This window comes from Mesocricetus auratus, unplaced genomic scaffold, assembly GCF_017639785.1.
Source record: "Mesocricetus auratus isolate SY011 unplaced genomic scaffold, BCM_Maur_2.0 Super-Scaffold_100062, whole genome shotgun sequence".
Lineage (NCBI taxonomy): Eukaryota > Metazoa > Chordata > Mammalia > Rodentia > Cricetidae > Mesocricetus > Mesocricetus auratus.
This window is the reverse complement of record NW_024429234.1, coordinates 686,073-701,960: the sequence shown is the minus strand read 5'-3', so window position 1 is coordinate 701,960 and position 15,888 is coordinate 686,073. Positions and strand designations below refer to the sequence as shown.

General features: G+C 41.4%; 1 protein-coding gene across 2 annotated transcripts in view; it reads left to right on the top strand.

Annotated features, from left to right (window-relative positions):
• Tango6 (transport and golgi organization 6 homolog) overlaps positions 1-15,888 on the top strand; it is a 158,177-nt gene that overhangs the window by 10,963 nt on the left and 131,326 nt on the right. For both annotated transcript variants that reach the window (XM_040736604.1, XM_040736606.1), the window contains exons 4-7: positions 2,542-2,683; positions 3,793-3,929; positions 6,194-6,356; positions 8,976-9,058. In XM_040736604.1, coding sequence (XP_040592538.1) covers positions 2,542-2,683; positions 3,793-3,929; positions 6,194-6,356; positions 8,976-9,058 — 525 coding nt within the window. The remainder of the gene's footprint in view (positions 1-2,541; positions 2,684-3,792; positions 3,930-6,193; positions 6,357-8,975; positions 9,059-15,888) is intronic.

The window sequence follows — 15,888 nt, the reverse complement described above, 5'->3', positions numbered from 1 at the left end:
TGGAGATTGCAGGCATAAGTTAAAATGTCCTACTCTTATTTTATCTTTTACATAGTTGTTTATAAAATAAGTATTTGTAAAATAAAGTGACATTACTTTCAGAATAATTTTAAAGACCTCTTTGTTAATGGAATGATGGATACTTTCCCAAGATTATGATCACATTTTAAAGGCTATGACAATTTAATGTGAACACACACAAAGACAAGGTCTTTTATGTAGCTCAGAACAGTTTTGAACTAGAATTCTAAGTGCACATACTATGTATGCCCCATAAAATATAAACATACATATATTTGTTTTTTGTTTTTAATTTAAAACAAAACAAATGTGAATGTTTTTTGTGCATGTGCACCATGTGTTTCCTGGTGTCTGCAGAGGTCAGAAAAGGGACTTGGATTTCCTGAAACTGGAGTTGTGATTGGTTATGAGCCACCTTGCAGATGCTCCTAGATGTTGAACTACCTCTCCAGCCCATATATTTTATTTTTAGGATTGATTTATCACATATACAGTGTTCTGTATGCACGTATGCCTGCATGCCAGAAGAGGGCACCAGATCTCACTACAGATGGTTGTGAGCCACCATGTGGTTGCTGGGAATTGAACTCATGACCTCTGGAAGAGCAGGCAGTGCTCTTAACCTCTGAGCCTTCTCTTCAGCCCCAGTTGTATATTTGTTTTGAGACAGAGTCTCATTCTATAGTTCAGACTGGCTAATTACTATGTAGCATAGGCTGACCTTAAACTAGTGGCCCTCCTCTTGCCTCAGCCTCCTTAGTGCCAGGAGGCACTATGTCTTGCTTTGGATCTTTTTAATTTGTGATGCTGGAGAGTGAACCCAGAACCTGTACATGTCAGGTAAACAGGCTATGCTGGGTGGTAGTGCACGCCTTTAATCCCAGCAGTTGGAAGGTAGAGGCAAGCAGATATCTGTGAATTCAAGGCCTGTCTGGTGTATACAGCTAGTTCCAGGACAGCCAGGACTGCACAGAGAAACCCTGTCTCCAAACAAACAAACAACAAACAAGCCATTCTACTACTGAGTTATAGACTCAGCCTCTATATTAATTTTTAAAAAATTATTTGTTTTGGGGGAGGATTGCATGCCGGATCATGGGTGCTAAGGGGTACATATGGAGGGAGGTCCTGAAACAGCTAGCAGGAGTCAGTTCTCTCCTACCATCTGGGTTCCGAGAATCAAACTCAGGCCAGTAGGCTTGGTGGCTAGTGCCTTTGCTTACTAGCCATCTTTCTGGTCTTGAGTTTTTGTTTTTTAACTAACATTTGGCTATTAAACAATATTTTTTTGACAGAAGTATTTGGGTACTTATATTTTAAATGAAATAATTTTAGCTCAAGAAATTTAAACTAGCCGGGTGTTGGTGGCGCACGCCTTTAATCCCAGCACTCGGGAGGCAGAGGCAGGCGGATCTCTGTGAGTTCGAGACCAGCCTGGACTACCAAGCGAGTTCCAGGACAGCCTCCAAAGCCACAGAGAAACCCTGTCTCGAAAAACCAAAAAAAAAAAAAAAAAAAAAAAAAAAAAGAAATTTAAACTAGAGCTATTACTATTTCTAGTCTTAGCACCTTTGCTTGAAAAACATTCTAATATATATTGTTAATATATATTGTTGGCATAAAGATAGCTTTTTTTTTGAGAGAGAGAGAGAGTTTTGATAACTAATCAGGCTGGTCTTGAAGCAGGTCTGGAGCCTAGAGAGACTTTGAACTTGGGAATCTTCCTACTTTAGCTTCCCAAGTAGCTAGGATTATAGACCTTCACCATTAGCCCAGTTTAGTTTATTTTTCTCTCAAAAATAATTATTGGGAGACTGGGAGTGGTGGCGCATGTCTTTAATCCCAGTACTTAGGAGGCAGAGGCAGGTAAATCTCTTATGTATTCAAAGCTAACTTGGTCTACAAAATGAATTCCAGGTTAGCTACAGCTACCCAGAGAAACCTTGTCTCAAAGAAAAAAATTATTGGGGGTCAGGCATGGTGGTGAACACCATTAATCTCATTTTGGAGGGTTGGAGAGATGGCTCAGCATTTAAGAGCACTGGCTGCTCTTCCAGAGGTTGAGTTCAATACCTAGCACCTACAAGGTGACTCACAATCATCTATAATAAGATCTGATGCCCTCTTCTGGCATGTAGGTATACTTGTAGAGCACCCATACATAAGATATAAATAAATAAAATTTAAAATAAAAAATCCCTCTTTGGAGCAGAGACAGGCAGATCTCTATGAAATATAGACCTTCTTGGCCTATCTAACAAGTTCCAGGTCAGCTAGAATACTTAGTGAGACCTTGTTTTAAAAAAATAGCAAAAATATGATTGGGGCTAGAAAGATGATTTATCAGTTAAGAACATTTGCTGCTCAGTCTCTCTCTCTCTCTGTGAGTATCATCAAACTTAGGTCCTTGCACATGCTAAACATATGATATGATCCATCCCTGAGCCACCTCCCCAACACAAAAATAAAAACCAGTGTCTTCATACTGTATATGTTTATAACTCCACCCCCTTTTGTCAGTCCTGTACAGATGTAAAGACACAGCTTAGGTGTCACACCCCAACTTGGCTCCGGCGTCTGTGTGGGCAGCTGCTCTCTGAAAGATTGATGAGACCCAACGGTGTTCAGGCAGTAGTCCGGGGCATTTTGGAAGGAGTAGGTGGTAAGAAATAACATGTTTCTGTTACTTTGATATCTGTTTCCCTTTGAGTGAGAGTTAAAGGTGAATCGATAGCCTTTGCCTTTAAGTCTCATTGAGTGAGGAGGTGTAGCTCTATCTAGTCCTTGTACCTAGCATGTAACAGGCACTGAGCTCAACCCAGTAGATTTTGCTCAAAGGCATGCAGATTTGGAGGCTGTTATAAGGAAACTAGGTCCCCAAGTCAGGTGTGTTTGACATATACTATGACCTCAGCACTCAGGAGTATCAAGAATTAGAGGTTAACCTGGTCTCAAAACAACAAAACAAAGGTCCTGAAGACATGGCTCAGTGGTTAAAAGCACTGGCTGTCTGTCCAGAACCTGGGTTCAGCTCCCAGAACCTTCATGGTGACTTACAATCATCTGTACCACCACTTCCAGAGGGACTGATGCCCTCTTCTAACCTCTTCAGTTCATATACATCATGCAAGCAGAACAATCGTACAAATGATGTAAAATGAATAAATCTTTGAAAAAACAACCTTCAACCCATATTTCCTTCTGCCTCAATTTAAAAAAAGAATCGCTTCTTAGGTCTACTAGCAATGAATTCTTTTTTTTTTTTTTTTTTTTTTTTTCTATGTAGACTACACCTTGCTGGCCACTCTTTTTTTTTTTTTTTTTTTTTTTTTTTTTAATGTAGACCAGGCTAGCCTTAAATTTGTGACATGTCTTACCACACCTGGCTTTTTTTTCCTTTTGAGACAGGGTTTTGTGTAGACCCCCCCCCCATGAAACTTGCTTTGTGGATGAGTTTGGCCTCAAGCTTGCATTAGTTTCGTCTCAGTTTTCCAAGGAGAGATTGTAGGTGTGCACCACCATACCCAGCTTAGATTTTCTCAGAGGAAATAGTTTCGGTGGGAGGTGGAAGAGATCAAAGGAGGGTAATGGGAACATTTTGATCAAAGAAAAGTTTTTGTATTTTTGAAATTATAAAAGAATAAATAAAATATAAAAATAGTGTTTCCAGTAGAAAAAAGAAACATTTCTTATCCCAGATTTTAAGGCAGATTCATCACATACTTTAATGGGGACTGCTATGAGCATTTGATGTCTCTTTCCATGTTATAGCGGGTGCTGCTGGAGGGGCTGATGCCGAGGCCACAGCGGCTGACTGGAAGAAGTGTGACTTGATTGCAAAGATTCTGGCCTCTTGTCCCCAGCAGTCTCTTTCCCCAGAGAACTACTACAAGGACATCTGCCCACAGGTAAATCATCTTGTTACTGTTGATTCATTGAGCATTATCTGCTCATTCACATATAGGGTAGTTAATACTCTAAAAGTGAAGGAAGAACAGTATAGTTTTCATCTTACTGTTTAGGGAGCAATCCTTTTTTTTTTTTTAGAGATGGGTTTCTCTGTGTAGCTTTGTAGATCAAGCTGGCCTCAGAGATCCACCTGCCTCTCCTTCCCGAGTGCTTCCTAGCTGTGACTCTCTTTTTATGTTGTTAGTTTGAGACAGGGTTGATAGAATTTAGACTGACCCAGAACTCAGTATACAACCCAGGTTGACAGTGATCCTCCTGCCTTAGCTTCCCTAATGCGGGTTACAGTTGTAAGCCACACACACACACACACACACACACACGCACGCACGCACGCACGCACGCACGCACACACATGCACCCATGCCCATGCTATCTCCTGGAGCTAGAGTTACTGGTATTTACGGGTTTATTGTCAGCGTGACACAGACTAGAGTATCAGGCTGGTCTGTGGGCATATCTGTGGGGCATTTTCTTGATTAATGACTGTTGTGCAAGGTCCCAGCTCACTGTGGGCGGTGTTACTCCTGAGTAGGTGGTCATCAGTTGTATAAGAAAGCTGGCTGAGCAAACCATTAAGGAGTGTTTCTACTTCCTCCTTGATTTATGCTTCAGTTCTTGACTTGCCTTCCCTTGATGATAGACTATATCACTTCTAAGCTACAATAAACCCTTTCTTTCCACAAGTTGATCTTGGTCAGAGTCTTACCACAGCAACAGAAAATCAAACTAGAACAGGGTGCTAGAAACCAAACTCAGGTCCTCTGCAAGAGTAGTTAGTGCTCTTAACTGATAAGCCATCAGTCTAGCTCCAGGCCCTTCTTCTTCGTTTGGGGGTGGGGTTCAAAACAGGGTTTCTCTGTATAGCCTTGGATGTCTTGAAACTCACAGAGATCCACCTGTTTCTGCCTCTCAAGTGCTGGGATTAAAGGTGTGCACTTAAGCAAATTAAAAATGTGTGGAAAGCTAGGCATTGGTGGCACATGCCTTTAATCTCAGCACTCAGGAGGCAGAGGCAGGCAGATCTTTGTGAGTTCAAAGCCAGTCTGGTCTACAGAGCGAGTTCTAGGACAGGCTCCAAAACAATACAGAAAAACCAAAACAACAACAACAAAATTAAAAAAAAAACCAAAAACCCATGGAAAAATATGACTGTTAGAATTAAGAATGTCTCACCAACTGGGCATAGTGGCCCGCACTTGTAATTCCAGAACTGAGGAGATCAAGGCAGGCAGATCTCTTGAGTTTGAATTTCACCATTAAAAAAAGCCTCACCAAAATTCCATCTGGTTCATTGTCTCTTGTTGCATGTTTTTAGTTTTTAAACTAAATTGTGTTAAGTGTTAGATGCAGTACATTAACATGGTAGCAATTTAAAAAGCAAAAACTATGCTGGAAGGATGGCTGATGCTTAAGAGTGATTGCTGCTCTTTCAAAGGACCCAAGTTTGGTTCCCAGCACCCATATCAGGCAGCTAACAAAACCCTGTAACTCCAGTTCCAGAGGATCTGATATTCTGTACCCTCAAGGTACTCACATACATGTGCACTTGCACATACAAGCACACACTCACATACATGTGCACTTGCACATACAAGCACACACACACACACACACTAAAAATAAATCTTGGCCACAGATGCTGGCATACATTTGAATCCAAGTGCTTGGACGGGAGAGACAGATGGATGTTTGCGTTTAAGTTGTGTACATATACACACATCTCTGCTCCCAGTCTACATAACAAGTTCCAGGACAGCCAGGGTTACACAGTGAGACCCTGTCTCAAACGCTACCTACCAAAGTCCCCCAAGCAAAAAACAAAACAAAAACACCCCAAACTGCCACCATCACACCAATAGCCTCTTTAGTTCATACCCTTTGATGCTTGGTGAATTAAAACAGTTTTGTCAACTCAGTATTCAGCACTCTCAGCAGTGATTTCATAATTTTGGCTTAAATAAATGCTCTTTTGACCTGGATAGATGACTCAGTGGTTTAGAACACTGGTTTAATTTTCAGTATTCACATAGGAACTAGCCCTCTAGAAGTCCAGTCCCAGAGGATCTGACACCCCTTCCTGGGCTCCATGGCACAGCTTGTGTGTGGTACACAGACTCATATACATGTAAAATACCCATACACATTTTAAAAAATTAAAAAACATAAACACCTTTTCTGTTTTTGCTGTTGATTTTTATTCTAGATTCTGGACTTATTCCATTTTCAAGATAAATTGACAGCACGGCAGTTTCAGAGAGTGGCCACTACCACCTTCATAACTATGTCGAGGGAACGTCCAGGGCTGGCCTTGAAGTATTTGCTTCAGCCCATACTAGCTCCTCTGCATCGCTGCTTGACCACAGCAGGTAAGGGAAGGAGCTGGGGTGCTCCTCCCTACAGTTTAAACTTAAGGGGTTTAAAGTCTGGGGTCTTTCAGAGTCTTCCCGTTTTCCTTCTCCTCGCTAGCTTTTTACTTGGAAAACTTTACTTCTCCAAGTTCTAAGAAGAGAATATTGAGTCACTCGGACACACTTCACCAGTCTCCAACTGTTCCCATTTTGGTCACATTTGCTTCATTTCTCTCTACACACATGAATGTAGTTTTTTATGGAACATTTGAGAGTTGGTTGTAGATGTGATGACATATCACTCTTAAATCTTCCAAGAAAGATGCCAGTTTCTTTCTTTTCAAAAAACTTCAAAAAAAAAAAAAACCCTTCTAAATTTAAAAAAAGGACCAGCCAGATAGCTCAGTGGGTAAAGGTGCTTGAGTTTGGTGTCCAGGATCCAATTGGTAGAAGAAATTGTTCTCTGACCTCCTCCATATGTGGGTTGTGGAAGCAGGTGATCATAGCACAGGGGTGTACATACAAATAAGTAAATGTGATTTTAAAAATTAAAGAAAACAAAGTCAACTTCTTACTTCACTATTGAACAGTGATCACACTTGGAAATTTTCACAGGATACAATGTTGTCAGGGCTTGTCCCGGATCTTATTTGTTCCTTCCAGGAACAGGTTTTCTTCCTGTGTTGTATTACATTTGCAACATTATTTATATGTTTTGCATATATGATCTATTGTTAACATAAGGGACTAAGTAAGAAAATGACTAATTCTTTTTGAGGGGTTGGTGCTGGGAGATTAGACCTAGAGCCTTGTGATGCTAGGCAAGTGCTTTATGACTGAACCGTATGTGCCCCTCCCCCTCTGTATTTTTTTAAATTTAGCCACAGGTCCTAAGTTACTCACGATGGCCTTGAGCTTCTGATCCATCTGTCTCAGCTTCTGTGCCACCAGGCTGGTGAGAATGTGCCCAGTCCTACATACCTGCATCATCGTCATTGAGAAAGTTTGAAGAGGAGGCTTTCTTAGGATCTTTTGTTTTCTATATTGTCTCTCCATTTTCAGTCCTTTGTGGCAATTAAAAAAAATATTTATTTATTTTTATTTCGTGTACATTAGTTTGCCTGTTTGAGGGTATTGTATCCATTGAAACTGGAGTTACAGACAGTTGTGAGCTGCCATGTGGGTGCTAGGAATTGAACCTGGGTCATCTGGATGAACAGCCAGTGCTCTTAACCACTGAGCCATCTCTCCAGCCCCCTGTGTGGCAGTTATGAATGATCACATTTTATTAAGATAGGCATGTTTTGTTTTGTTTTTTACATTAAAACAAAACAAAACCTCACACAACTTTGAGGGGCCTGCAAGACAGCTTAGAAGGTAAAGACCTTGCTATGGAGCCTGATGACCTGATTTCAACCCTGAGACCCAGAGGGTGGAAGGAGAGAACTGACTCCTCCAATTGGCCCTCTGACTTCCACATATGCGTTGCATTATGGTAGTCTCTTGCCCAAGTATGTATGAGGCAGCACAACCACCAACAATCTCTGGGATTGGGGGATGCATGGAGAGATGGGCCAGTAGTTAAGAACACTTACTGCCACTGCAGAGAACCTAAGTTCTGTTCCCAGCACCCATGCTGCTCATACGTGTAGCACCAAGGGAGTCATTGTCCTCTCTGTGTGTCTGTTCTCACATGTACACATAATTAAAAATAAAAAATAAACTTTAAAAAAGAAAACTTTGAGATGGTAGCATATTTCTATATTCTGCACTTGAAAGGCCGAGGCGGGAGGATCATGAATTTGAGGTCATCCTGGGCTACAGAGTGAGATTGTCCCAATAAAAACAACTCCATGGATTTTGGGTTGGAGTATAGCTCAGTGGAAAGTGTATACTTCACTAACATAAAGCTCTGGGTTCAGTGCCCAGCTGAGCATATAGGGCTGCCTCTGCCTCCTGAGTACTGGGGTCAAAGTTGAGTGCCAGCACCACCAGCCTAATTTTTAACTTCCATAAAGAACAATATATATCAAAATATATGCCTGAAGAGCTCTTTCTTTAAGTTTGGATTTTCATTTTTTAAAACATTTAGTATTTTTTTATAGTACACAAGCATTTTTCCTGCATGTGTGTCTATGCACCACATGCATGCAGTGTCCGAGGAGACCAGAAGAGGGCATCAGATCCCTGGAACTGGAATTATGAATAGTTGTGAATCAAGTTGAGTGTTGGGAACAACCTGGGTCTTATGAAAAGGTAGCATGTGCTCTTAATCAGTGAGTCATATCTCTAGCTCCAGGTTTTTGCGTTTTGGGAACAATTTTAGGCTATAGATTAATAGAGCACTGGATGGCTTTATTGTGTTGTCTCAGTTGGCTTTGCAGGTACTGAAATTATAGGCATATGCCACAATAGCCAGCTCTTTTAATACTCCATTAAAAAGACATTAGTCCTCTGTTTTAGATCTGACATCATCAGTAGCATCATAGATTCCATGGATATCACATATAAATGGCATATTGTACAGTGGTAATGCTATTTTCTGATCTTACCTGGACTATCTTACTATTAAAACTTTATTTTATTAGTGTCTTCTGTTCAGAAAAGTCATGGAGTTACTTTTGTTTATTTTCAAAGAGATTCCAGAGAGTGATATGGTGCCAGGAACTGTTTTGGTGACTGAGGAAGAACTTAGTCGATGTGTTGAAGATGTGTTTAAGGTTGGTAATTCAAGCTACTGGTGTTGCTAGTTAAATGTTCATACTTAGTGTTTGACTACCTTTTGTTTCTGGAGGCTGTGGACTTTGAACACAGGCCTCCTGCTAGCAAGCATCAACCACTGATCTGCATCTGTAATTTTGCCTTTTAACAAATACTTCAAGAATTTGAATGAGTAGAGGTTGGAGAGATGGCTCAACTGATAAAAACACATGTTGCATGCTGCTTTTACAGTTCAGTTCCCAGCACCCATGGTAATCACACAACTGCCTGTAATTACAGTCCCAGGGAATACTATCCCTTTGGGCTCCTCAGGCACTTGCACATACCCACATACAGAGGCGCGCATGCGCGCGCGCACACACACACACACACACACACACACACAGATAATTAAAAGTAATAAATCTTTAAAAAAAAGAAAAGAAACAATTGGTCTGATTAACTGGCCCTGGAGGTATATACCTGTAATCCCTACTCTTGGAAGGTAGGGTAGGAGAATCATTGATAGTTCAAAGCCAGTCTGGTTGATGTAACAAGTTCCAGGCCAGCCAGGACTTCACAGTGAGAACCTGTCATCATCTCCTTTTCCTTCATCCTGGGGCGTGTGTGTGTGTGTGTGTGTGTGTGTTTCTATTTATTTATTTATTTGAGAAATAACATCTTGTGCTACATCAGTAGAGAGATCTTTGGTTAGTTTATGAATGGCAACATCAGCCCCTTATTTCATAAAAAAAAAAAAAAAGAAGGCAAGCAAGAAAGATATGAAACTGAAGTGATTTGAAGTTGAGTATATGGATATCATATACATCCTCATTTTTGTACCTTTTTACTGCTAAATAATATTAATATTAAAATTGCATGACATACTACATTTTTGTTTACTCATTAATTAGTTGGTAAACCTTTGGGTATATAGTAAATTTTTTCTTTTAATAGCTTAATTGACATATACATACAATTCACACATATAGAAATAAAAATAACAATCAATGGCTTTTAACTCACAGATTTGAGCTGGGCAGTGGTGGCACATGCCTTTATCCCAGCACTTGCGAGGCAGAGACAGGCATATCTCAGTGAGTTTGAAGCCAGCCTGGTCTACAGAATGAGTGCCAGGGACAGGCTCCAGAGTTGTACAGAGAAACCCTGTCTCAAAAAACCAAAAAAACAAAACAAAACAAAACAAAAAACAAAAAACCACCCCCCAAAAAAAACCCCTCATTGATTTGTGTAAGCATCAGCATAATTAATATTAGCATTTCATTGCCTCAGAGAAACTCCCAGAACTGCTTAGCTGTCACTCCAAAATTCTTCTATTACCACTTCCCAGTCTTCTGGGCCCCTTCTGCCTCTGTAGATTTATCTGTCCTGGACATTGCATATAAATCAAGGTTGTAGTATATAATCTTTGTGATTGGCTTCTTTCATTTGGTATGTTTTAAAGTTATTCTATATTACAGCATGGATCTGTCTCTATTCCTTTTTATTACCAAGTAACATTCCATTGTATTAATAGACCACATTTTTGCTTATCCACTCATTAGCTGTTATGAATATGCTGTTTTGAATATTCATGTACATGTTTCTGTATGTGATGTGGTTAGGTTATAGTTTGAGTGTGTCCCCCAAGGGTTCATGTGGTGGAAACTTTGTCTTTAGTGTGGCAACTTTTGGGAGGTGGTATGGAACCCTTAAGAGATGGTGCCTTCGTTGGAGAGATGGCTCAGAGGTTAAGAGCACTGGCTGCTCTTCCAGAGGTCCTGAGTTCTATTCCCAGCAACCACATGGTGGCTCACAACCATCTGCAATGGGATCTGGCGCCCTCTTCTGGCCTGCAGGCATACATGCAGACAGAATATAATAAATAAAAATTTATAAAAAAGAGAGAGATGGTACCTAAGTCTGAGTGGTGGCACATGCCCATAACCCTTGCATTTGGGAAGCTGAGGCAGGAGGATCAGAACTTCCAAGTCATCCTCAGCTACATAGTGAGTCAGAAGCCAGTCAGGCTACATGGCACCCTATTTGAGGGAGAGGGACTGAGGAGAGAGAGAGAGAGAGAGAGAGAGAGAGAGAGAGAGAGAGAGAGAGAGAGAGAGAGAGAGAGAGAGAGAGAGAGGGAGAGAGGGAGAGAGGGAGAGAGGGAGAGAGGGAGAGAGGGAGAGAGGGAGAGAGGGAGAGAGGGAGAGAGGGAGAGAGGGAGAGGGGAGAGAGGGAGAGGGGAGAGAGAGAGAGAGAGAGAGAGAGAGAGAGAGAGAGAGAGAGAGAGAGAGAGAGAGAGAGAGAGAGCATAAACCTGATGAAAGTTGGGTCTACTGAAGCATTACTCTCAGAAGAGACTGATGTAGTTTTATGGAACCCTAGCCCCTAGCTAGTTGTTAGAGAAGGTTGTTAGGAAAGAATAAGCTGTCTCCTTTATGATGATCTCCCTGTCATATGCTCTCTGTTATTACATCATGTGCCATGTTCCATGTGATAGAGCTCGGGGTGGCTTCACCAGAGCCAGCACAATGCTGTGGGACCTTCAGTCTCCAAAAGTGATTGTTTAAAATAAATAAGTAAACAAACAAGGATGGAGGGATGGCTCAAAAGTTAAGAGCACGGACTGCTTTTCCAAAGGACCTGGCTTCAATTTCCAGCACCTACATGAGCTCACAACCATCTCTAATTCTAATTCCAGGAAATCTAGTGCCTCTTTGAGTCACCTTGGCCACCAAGTATGAGTGTGGTGCACAGATAGATACACATGTAGGTAAAGTGCTCATACACATAAAATAATTTAAAAAGCACCCAAAACTCTTGGGCTGGGTGTTGCAGTGCATGCCTGTAATCCTAGCACTGCACATCTCTGAGTTTGAGACTAGCCTGGTCTGCATAGAGTCCCAGGACAGCAAATCCATATAGCGAGACCCTGTCACAAAAACAAACAACAAAGCCCAACTCTTTTCTTTAACTATCACCCAGTCCTGTGCGTGTCATTATTGCATCATGTTTTCTGCTCTCCTGGACACATAGGAGAAGGACTGCTGGACCCTATGCCCCTCTGCTGAGCTGCTTAAGGAAGGAGCTTCCAGGCTATTTCACCCTTTCCTAGCAGGGCAGAGACTGAATTTTTACTTTTGTGTTTTTAACTTTTATTTTTTGAGGCAGGGTCTTACTTTGCCACCCTGGCTGGCCTAGAACTCTTTGTGTACAAAGCTGGTCTTGAACTCACAAAGATCTGCCTTTGTCTGCCTCCCAAGTGCTGGGACTAAAGGTGTGTGCTGCCACATCCAGCCCCCAGAATGTGAATCTGAACTCATGGCCTTTCAGGTAAGAAGACAAATGCTTTTGTTTTGTTTTAAATTTTACATATGACACTAGTTAATTTGTAGATATAAAATATGTGCTTAAGAATTCAAAAATCAGCTGTGCATGGTGGCTCATGTCTTAATCCCTTTGCTCTGGAAGCAGAGGCAGGCCATTCTCTGAATTCAAGGCAGCCTGGTCTACAAAGTGAGTTCCAGCCCAGCCAGGGCTACACAGTGTTCTCAAACCTCGACGCCTCAACCAAAAATCAAATAAACAACAGTGAAGACCCTGTCCACAAGAAAATCTGCCATCAGTTTTCTGTAGGTGCCGAGTCTGACCCACACTGCAGTGAAACAGGGACATTGCAGATGGTAATTGCTCCCTGCAAGGTTTTGGCAGCAGCTGCAGTTGGAAGACAGAGGAAATGTGTATGCTGGAGGAAAATAGTAAACACTGTGGAATTTAGCAACAAAGGGAGTGTAATCTTTATTAACATTCTGCTAATACTAAATTACAGTGTACAGTTTACACACAGGAAACGAGGAAGACATCTGGAAAGCGTGAATCGATCTAGCCACTCGATGGGTAACAAGAGGCTGTTTAGTTTCCAAGAGGCATCTGGGAACATATCCAGCTGTTTTTCACACTTTTCCTTCTGCTAACAGATTTACTGAGATAAAATTCACACAACGTGCAGTGCACTAATTTAAAGTACAGTTCAGGGTTGTGTAACCATGATCACAATGACATTTTAGAAAATCTCCCCTATGGAAGCCTCACATCCATTAGCTAGCATTCCTCACTCTCCATCCATCCTTAGCCCCAAGCAACCAGTCTTCTACCCACAACCCCCCCAGACAGGATTTCTCTGTGTAGCCCTGGCTGTCCCAGAACTTGCTCTGTAGACCAGGCTGACCTCAAATGCACCCTCACGGTCTAGCTTTGATTTCCTTTTCTGGTTATGGGTTGCACCTTCTTGTTTTCACACAAATCTACTAATTTTTATGTATTCTGAGATATTCATGTTATAAAATTCAGTTTGGTTTGGTGGTGCTCTCTGGCGTACTATCCCAGCTCTGTGTCTTAGCTTCCAGCACCAAGTTTACCATTGTTTCTTATTAGACATCCCATGTAGTCTTGAGCCCTTCACCCACCTGCCTCTGCCTTCTGAGTGCTGGGATTATATAGGCTGTGCCACCACATCTGGTGAATAAGATACTTTCAGGGCCTTCCAAAGGGATATGGCATGCACCCCCAGACTGACCTTTTACACCTTGTTTAAAAGACAGGATTGTGCCGGTCGGTGGTGGCGCATGCCTTTAATCCCAGCACTCGGGAGGCAGGCGAGTGAGTTCGAGGCCAGGCTGGACCGACAGCCTCCAAAACAATACAGAGAAACCCTGTCTCTTAAAACCAAAAAAAAAAAAAAAAAAAAAAAAAGAGAGAGAGAGAGAGAGAGAGAGAGAGAGAGACAGGGATTGCCTGAGTGTGTCCTTCTAAAAGTGTTAAACTTGGGGCTGGAGAGATGGCTCAGTGGTTAAGAGCACTGACTGATCTTCCAGAGGTCCCAGGTTCAACACTGGTGCAAATAAAATGAAAATAAATTATTTAAAAGTGCTAAAGTTGATTTTTAAAAGACTAAGCTCTTAACTCTTTGACTTTTAAAGTTTGTTCTGTGGCACACCAGGTGGGAGAAGGGCAGACCTTTCTACATTTGCATCCTGCTGTAGCAGAGAGAGGGCACTTTGATTGTGCTGGCTCTGATAGGCCAGGTGGAGCGCCCTCAGTGGCCATGTAGGTGCTAGATGATCACTTGTATTTCATCTGAGGAATTCTCATTTTTCTGTCTCTGTACCTTTCATCCTGTAAATTGTCTATACCCAGAAAAGACTAAGCATCTTAAGTCTCATGTAAAAGGGTTTAAGATTTGCAGATAACCTGAACTTTTATCTTTATTTTATGTGCATTGGTGTTTTGCTTGTGTTTATGACTGTAAGGCTGTTGGGTCCTCTGGAACTGGAGTAACACAGTTGTGAGCCACCACGAAGTGCTGGGAATTGAACCCAGGTCCTCTGGAAGAGCAGGCAGTGCTCTTACCCACTTGAGCCGTGTCTGCAGCTCTATCAAGGAAGTGTCTGTGTGCATTCAGTACATATGTAACCCATCCCTAATGTTTCAGTTTGTGATTGAAACTACAGATGCACAGTCATGAATATGGAAGTCTGATTTTCTTTTTTACATTCTCTCCTTTCTCTCTTTCCCTCTCCACTTCCTATCTCTCCTTCCCTCTTTTTTTCATCTTCTCCCTAACTTCCTTTTTCTCCTACCTTCCTTTTGGTGTTTTGAGACAGGGTCTTGCCGTGTAGTCCAGGCTGGCTTCCTTCAGTTTCAGTTGGCTCTATATTTAGCTCTACAGAGTTCCCCTTATACCTCTAGCCCTCAGATAGCCTTCCTAACAAGCCATGCTCCCTATATGGTAGTACATTTGTTATAACTGATGAACTTACACTGACATATCAGTATTACTTTAATTCACAGTTTATAGTAGATTCCACTCTTGATACTGTACATTTTATGAGTTTTCTTAAATTAGCTTTTCATTTTATAAAAAAGAAAGGAGGGGCTGGAGAGATGACTCACTGGTTAAGAGTACTGGTTGCTCTTACAGAGAACCCAAGTTCATTTCCCAATACCACATGGTGGCTCACAAATGTCTGTAACTAGTTCTAGGAGATCCGATGCCTACTTCTCACCTCTGTGAGTAATATGCATGCACTTGGTACATAGATGTGTATGTAGAAAAATTGTTTATACATATAAAATAAGTCTAAAATATATTTTAAAAATAAGAAAGAAAATCCAAAAAATTGAAGTGATTTCTTCCAGAGCTCACAGATAGTGACTGACAGAAATAATTTAATAATCTCCCCACTGTGTGTGTAAGTAAAACCAAGTATTTGCATGTAGTACAAATATAAGAAGTATTCCTCCTCCCCACCCTTGCCACCCCCCAGGATTTCTGGTTTCTCTGTAGCTTTGGAGCCTTCCTGGAAACTAGCTCTGTAGACCAAGCTGGCTTCAAACTCACAGTGATCTGTCTGTCTCTGCCTCCAGAGTGCTGGGATTAAAGGTGTGCACCACCACCGCACTGCTGAATTTAAGAAGTTTAAGACTTTCTGGGGAAATGATTCTCTTACTTTTTTGGAAATTTTTGGATGATTGAACTATGATCTTAAATTTCAAGCAAAAGACCAACAGAATCTTTTAAAGCTCTGGGTGTTACAGATGTTGGGTTATCAGTTCTGAGTCTGTGGTATAGTGCAGTGGAAATGCTCAGTCCTCCAAACATGTGGGTTCTGACCCTATAGAGGACTTAACTGTGTGACTTTAGGTGACTTATTTACCAGTTGAGTTGTAGGGATGATAAAGGTAACTTGTTTGTTTTGGGATGTATTCTCATGTTGTCAGGATGGCCTTCAACTCCTTATCCTTTTTCCTCCATTTCCCAAGTGCTGATTTTACATACATGTTCCACCAT